The sequence below is a fragment of the Sander vitreus genome, chromosome 22 (genome assembly GCF_031162955.1).
Source record: "Sander vitreus isolate 19-12246 chromosome 22, sanVit1, whole genome shotgun sequence".
NCBI lineage: Eukaryota > Metazoa > Chordata > Actinopteri > Perciformes > Percidae > Sander > Sander vitreus.
This window is the reverse complement of record NC_135876.1, coordinates 17,803,289-17,810,080: the sequence shown is the minus strand read 5'-3', so window position 1 is coordinate 17,810,080 and position 6,792 is coordinate 17,803,289. Positions and strand designations below refer to the sequence as shown.

General features: G+C 38.6%; 1 protein-coding gene across 2 annotated transcripts in view; it reads right to left on the bottom strand.

Moving 5' to 3' along the window:
- Window positions 1-318: 318 nt before the first annotated feature.
- Window positions 319-6,792, bottom strand: part of smchd1 (structural maintenance of chromosomes flexible hinge domain containing 1) — a 26,916-nt gene continuing 20,442 nt past the window's right edge. For both annotated transcript variants that reach the window (XM_078281175.1, XM_078281176.1), the window contains 12 exons: window positions 6,709-6,792; window positions 6,414-6,569; window positions 6,170-6,296; window positions 5,396-5,515; window positions 4,955-5,034; window positions 4,645-4,767; window positions 3,368-3,549; window positions 1,790-1,899; window positions 1,224-1,294; window positions 975-1,140; window positions 733-891; window positions 319-623 (listed from right to left, as the gene is read on the bottom strand). The exon at window positions 6,709-6,792 is cut by the window's right edge and continues 48 nt beyond it. In XM_078281175.1, the coding sequence (XP_078137301.1) occupies window positions 529-623; window positions 733-891; window positions 975-1,140; window positions 1,224-1,294; window positions 1,790-1,899; window positions 3,368-3,549; window positions 4,645-4,767; window positions 4,955-5,034; window positions 5,396-5,515; window positions 6,170-6,296; window positions 6,414-6,569; window positions 6,709-6,792 (1,473 nt within the window). In that variant the 3' untranslated portion in view covers window positions 319-528. The remainder of the gene's footprint in view (window positions 624-732; window positions 892-974; window positions 1,141-1,223; window positions 1,295-1,789; window positions 1,900-3,367; window positions 3,550-4,644; window positions 4,768-4,954; window positions 5,035-5,395; window positions 5,516-6,169; window positions 6,297-6,413; window positions 6,570-6,708) is intronic.

The following is a 6,792-nucleotide window of genomic DNA, read 5'->3' as shown; positions in this document are numbered from 1 at the left end:
TTGCAGCGTCCTTGGATGTGACGTATCGGGACCCCCTCCAATACTGACAGATGCCTTTTTTTTACCGTTTTTTCAGAAAATACACACACACACACACACACACATACTTCTCTTTCGGCATCCAAAAACACAATATCATAGGCCTACATCATTTCCGGAGGCTAACTTTGGATAATGATTGTCTTTGGTTCGAAAAGGCACCGTAATTACCCCGTGCGTAAAATGTGCGCCCAAATCCTTAAAACTAAGATTTTATTTTTAAGGTTTCTATTTCACTGAAGTTATTATTTAGTAGAAATAATGACACAGGCAAAGAGAGATTTTAGTACAGTTTTTTTATAGAAAAAAAAAATCAAAACGTTCTTTGAGATATATTTTGCCATGCAATTTTGAATATAACAAAAGTGTTCAAACATACAAAAAACTAATCTGTACAAACACAAATCAATTACAACAACTTAATTAACTCAAACATAAAAAAAGAGGTAAAAAAGGATTTTGTGCTCAGATTGAACTATAGACCACTTCTCATATGAGTCTCTGCTTTGCTCTCTTTGCAATGATTCTGGATGGCTCACCAGCATTCTCAAGACCCCGTTTTACTGGTCTTACTGGAGTTGACACTAGAAGTAGAATACAGACCAATTAGAAATCAATAATGCTAAAAGAATACAAGGCAAAAAGATTGTATACATGTTTTCTCTGCCCTTACTGCCACGTCAACAAACGTACCAAGTTGTCTCTCAATCTCCTCCAGCTGTTTCTTTTTCTCCTCCATTTCTTGATGGTTTTGTAGCATTTCAGGCGACTTCATGCTTTTTAAATGATCATCACGCGTCTTTGCTGTCACATCCCTCTTCTCCAGAGCTAGCCTGTGCTGGCTGATCAGATCTGTCAAACAAAACAAGTTAAAGCAACATCTAAATGAATAGGACAAAAAGAATACTTTAAAATAAGACTATGAGAGACTTTACCTATGTGTTCCTCAAGAGTGTAGTAATGTTGTGGGAGGGGGGCTCCAAACACTGTTGTGATATTCATTGGGGCTTTGTTCTGTGCGCCTCCAAACTTGCCCCTGGCACTGATCCTGTCCCCCTGCCTGGTCAGGATGGTGGGACACTGCATCTTATTCTGTACCACCTGTAGGCAACAGCACATTTAGAGGAAAAATAACCACTGGACAGTTAACGTATGGCATGGCTCCACCAGCAAGCACCACTCACCTCCTTTCTGTAGTTGGTTCCAGAGTTCAGGTCATCAATCAGAATAGTGTCTGCTAGGATGCTTTTAAAAGCTGCAAAGGAAACCCAAGCAGGAGACCGTCAGAGCTGGTAAGACAAATCTTAACATTCATAACTTTTTTACAACTGAAAAACTTTCACAATCATAAAGAAGAGGTTAAGGGAGAATGGAGAGCTTTTTGAAATGGCTATTGATACATTTATGTTTATCTATATATGTATAAATAGAAGGAACTCCAAAACTACAGAAAATCCCTAACTCAAAAGTAATTTTGAAAGAGGCCCAATTTCTGCTCCAGTGACGATGCCCCCGGTGAGGTAACCCCTCCACCCCTGTGAGGTTAGATGCCAGGTGGAACCACTTTACCCAAGACTCAAAAGGAGTAGCGGGGGCATGAAGGAAATACCCCAACAACAGCAAACACAAAGACGTGGGAAGCCTGGAGAAAACCACAGAAACCCTGGTCTCGTAATATAAATCTGCTATGAAAAAACAACAACTAGGCAATGTCACACTGAGCAGGGGAAATACATTTGAGGTAGCTCACCAATGTTACAGCTCTCCTGGTCGCGGGGGAAGATCAGGAGATCTCTGGCGAAGACTGGGTTCCCAGTGGGATTGAAGAGCACGCGGCCATTTCTTATGTGTGGCATCGGCCTGTAAGCAATTCAAATCTTAGCAAAGAAACTGCAGAGATGATCCAAACATTGTTTTGAGTGTTTTTTGAAACAATTAGCTCCTTAGCAAAAAAATCATATCATACAAAAAATGCCCATCTCAGTTTCCCAGAGCCCAAGGTCCTCAAATGTCTCGTTTTGTCCGACAAAGTCTAAAACTCAATATTCTGTTTACTACGATATAAAACAAAGAGAAGCAGGAAATCCTCACATTGGAGGAGCGAGAACAAGCACATTTTCATTTTAACTTTTAAAATCACTGAAATTATTACTCTGTTATTTGAATAGTTGCCGATTCTTTTCCTATTGATCAGGTAATATGTTCAACTCTAAGTTACATTATTGTTTTGAAGTTTAATTAGAGCTGAAACAGCAACTATTTGCGATTGTTTAAATCATTTTTCAAGCAAAAATTATAAACTTATCAGAACCAAAAAATAAAATCTGTTAAACGGTAGGAAAAACCGTTTAACAGATTTTATTAAAACATTATTATTATTTTATTTAGGTTTGCTAAATGAATAGCTGTGATGCAAGTATGCAATTTGTCGGAACTAAAAACAGGCAACACCACTAGTGTGGTCATTTAAATAACTGCCATCTACACACAATCATCAACCATCACAAAGAACAGCCGGAAGGAAGTTGCTCTTCTTCTTATATATGATAATTATAGTCACCAGTATTTGTACATAAATAACATTTATGAAGTCTTATATCATAAAAGCAAAACTTACATTGAATGAGTTGTGGCCCTCATGGAGTAAGACGTACTTCCCGAGTTTTTCACATTTTATTGACCCATTGTTTTTAAAGCATGCATTCATTTGCATCATTTAAATTGAAATGCATGTGATCTGATGAATGAAAGCAGGACTTTGCTTTTTTTTTTATTTATTTTTTTACACAATCTATCTATAATCTAACTTTTTTTAGTTGGTCTATTCTGTACACACAACCGTTTTGTCCCTCCTGGGAGAGGGATACCTCCTCTGTTGCTACTCCTAAAGTTTCTTCCATTTTCTAGGGGAGTTTTTTTTCTTATCCGATTGTAAAGCCCCTTCAGGCAAATTTGTGATATTGGGCTTTATAAATAAAATTGACTTGACTTCACAAAAGTTGCCCTTGCTGCATGGTTGTTTAAGAGTCTGTGCAAGAAGAAGGTGCCATAACATCTTTAAATTACTGTTGTTGGAAGGCTTTGGGTAGGAGTAGGCTTAAACATTAAAGACTATAATAAAAGACAGGAATCTTATCAGGAAGGCAACTCAGGCGCCAACAGCATGCAGAAATGAATGAGAGTGCATGGAGGTACAGTACGAACCATCTGTTAGGCTTGATAAACACACTTAAATGCAGCTTTAAAGTGCGGGAACCCAACTGAACATTTTAGTGTCACAAAATACTTTAAGCGTTATTTAAAAGAAACAGTGACACGGAAGGTGTACCTGTTGCCTGGTGTTACATAAACACTGTCAAGGGCCATGACCTGCTGGCTGCCGTGAGTGTCGTCAAAGATCTTCATTGCTGCTGTGGTCGTTTTGGTGATGACACAATCCATGTCACCCCTGATATGCCAGGAGATAACCCTCGCAGCATCATCGTCCTGCACAAAGGCCAGGTGGCCAACCTGCATTCAAAAGGTAAAGGATGAAACACACACAGCTCCTGGAAGATAATTTGTTGGACAAGTACAAAATCTGAGAATACTTTCTTCAGTCTGGCAACGCTGCTTTCAAACCCACACATTAGGACAAACATTGATTGGACACATCTGCATTGAGGTCACCGTTTACTGAAACTACACACTGGGTTTTAAGTAGGGATGCACCGAATCCAGGATTTGGGTTCGGATTCGGCCGAATATTGGGCTTTTTGATGGGGTTCGGTTTCTGCCGAACCTTAGAATTGTTTTCCACCGAACCGAACCCTACACTTGCACTACGCTGGTCGACGTAATGACGCCGCCGTTGATTACGGGAAGGTGTTTACGTAGGTGGATCGTTCAATGCAGTAGGCTGTGAGAAAGTGAAAATGGAACTCGTGAGTAGAAAAAGTGTTGTTTGGCAGTACTTTCAGTCAAAAGAAGGCAATTCAAGTCAAGCTACATGTTCAATTTGCAATGCCGATTTGTCTTGTGGTGGCGAGGACCCTAAACAACACACAACATTGTCTCTGTATGTATGAATCATCCGAAAGAATACGAGTTGTGCATGAAGGAATCTACAGACAGCAGACAAAATGCAGCAACTTCAGGTAAGGCAAAGGAAGGACAGTCACAGCTAAAAACTTGTGTTAACCAGACAGTGCCTCTTCCGGGCTGTCAGCTGTTCTCTCAGCAAATTAGTCTCCCTACAGTGGTAGCGGAGTGACCGAACGGCTGGCTGCTGCTGCTCGTTAGGTTTCTAAATTTCACCCACCCAACATGCTGGTTAGCGAATATTTGCCAAACAAAATTGTCACTCATCTGGCGATAGCGATGTGCTTTCCTACGATGTGAAAAGAGCATGGAATTCAACATTAAGTTGCTATATTTAACTATTTTAGAGGCTGTGGACGTTGTTTACTTCATTAATGTATTTACTGTGTTAATGGACTGAGGATGGGAGTAGGATTCGGTATTCGGATTCGGCAGAATCTTAACCAGTGGATTTGGTATTAGGCCGAACCCTAAAAATCAGTTTTTTAAGGCGCAAAGCCAAGTTTTTTGTTCCCATGATATTACCATTCCCAAAACATCCTGCTGCCCGTAGAAGTGATCACGGAGGGAACAAACTCTTCTGGGTGTATGTAGCAGACTGCTGGCTTCCATCTTCTTTTGGTGTAGGAGTCTGTCAATATCTGGGATCTACCAAGAAAAACAAATATGCAAATGTCATCACCTGATTATATATATATATATATATATATATATATATATATATATATATATATATATATATATATATATATATATATATATATATATGAGATCATAATGTCTACATACAGTATACCGAAGTAAAGTTTGGATACAAATAATATTTTTCACATACAGTTTGTGCTATTTCCACGTTCCTCCTGTTCAGCTCATTTCTAAGGTCAGCCTCTTTGTTACTTGCAACCAGGTGATGGGCTATGATGGAAGAAGTGCTTGCAGTTAGAGACCATTTCAAACATATTGGCAGAAACACAAATAAAGCACAGACACAAGTGGGGCTGGCTTTATACTAGTACAATATTTTCTTGGTACGCGCCTATAACACCAAACATGAAAAGCTGGTATTAAATATCTAGTCTTGTTTACTTATTCTTCGATCAGATACTTCCTCTTTTCTCTGATGTAAGGTGTATCAAAAATATATTGTGTTGTATCGGTTTTGGAACTCACTTATTGATTAACACTAATGTGAAAATATTTCAAAAGGACAAACTTTTGTCTGGTAGCACATTGCATATTAGCTTATTTGGACAAAGAAGAAGAAATCAAATCTTACAGGTCAGCAAATGAAGAAGTTTACTACATGTAGAAAAAATTTCTGAATATTTGGCAAGAGCATTAGTGAGCTCATCTTTCTTCCTGGACAGCTCAGACATTTTCCGTTGGTTCTCTGCATCTAAAAACAGAAAAAGATAAATAGACAAGCTTTAAATTTAAGTTTAGTTAAAGCAAATTAAAAATATAACATTTTCAAATAGTTTGGGCTTCATTTGCCCAGTTTGTTTTTAGATACCTGTCTCGGAAGAGGAACAGATTTTTGTTTCTGGTTTCAAATTATTGAAAATAACATGCTGTGAATTGTCCTCAGTGGAACTACTTTTTAACCAAAGAAATAGTCCACATAACTTCAGCCAGCAATTCTTTTTGGCTTTTCCAGAGTAACAGGAAAGACTTTTTGCAGTCGAATTTATTTAAGGGGATGTACACCTGTGATGCTTACATGTAGCCTTCCTGAACTTTGAACTCCAAAGAAACAAAAGCTAATTTTGAGCGGCACAATATGTGTAATGTTGGAAAATGAATATGGAGTGTCTTTAAATTCCATTTTTTGTAAATTACACAAGTTTTATTCATCATTGTATTGGAGTGACATTTAATAGACATATCTCAAAACCCAAACTCTGCATGGTCGAATACCGCTAAGGGTGAGTGAGAAAATATCATTTTTGTAATTAAAAATAAAACAAAAACTTCTCTCTTCTAAACGTCTCAAGTTCATGCACCAATATCTGCACCAAAAAGTTTTTTTTTTTTTTTTTTTATATCATACCATTGAAAAAACGGAAGGGGAGCTCAAAGGGAGCCAGAGACGTGGGGACCATTGACACTTCAGGGTTGAAGAGGAGGACGTATGTACTTCCATTCTCACCGGGGCTGTTCTCCATGATAGCAAGCCTCTGGACAGAATAAATTACACATTCACATTCAGTTATCATACAGTATGTGTTATGTGCATCACGCCGCCATTCCAAAATACAGGTTTTGGTGTGTCCAATGAGAAATAGGTTACTCACAGTGATGTGGGCTTTTCCTTCTACCAAGTTCATTGTAAAGCTGTTGGTTTTGCTTTCAAACAGAGGGAGGCTTTTGTTGCCTTCTTCACTAGAGTTCTTTATAGAAACGACCACCTTCCCGTCCAGGTCCTGTCCCGCTAGATTTCCATATGAATCCTGAAATTAGTCAAAGCAACAAAGTCAGGCTGTATAGTCGCTGATAAACATCCAAACTACAGCTTTAAATTGCAGATATCTAACTGGAAAACGTAGGCGGTTTCTGCTCGTTTCTTATGCGTAAACATGAAAGCCTCACCATTATCCTCAGGGTCATATTCTCCACCAAAGTTCGGTTGGCAATGACCTCACTATAGGAAACAACTGGGGTTGGTGGCTGAGA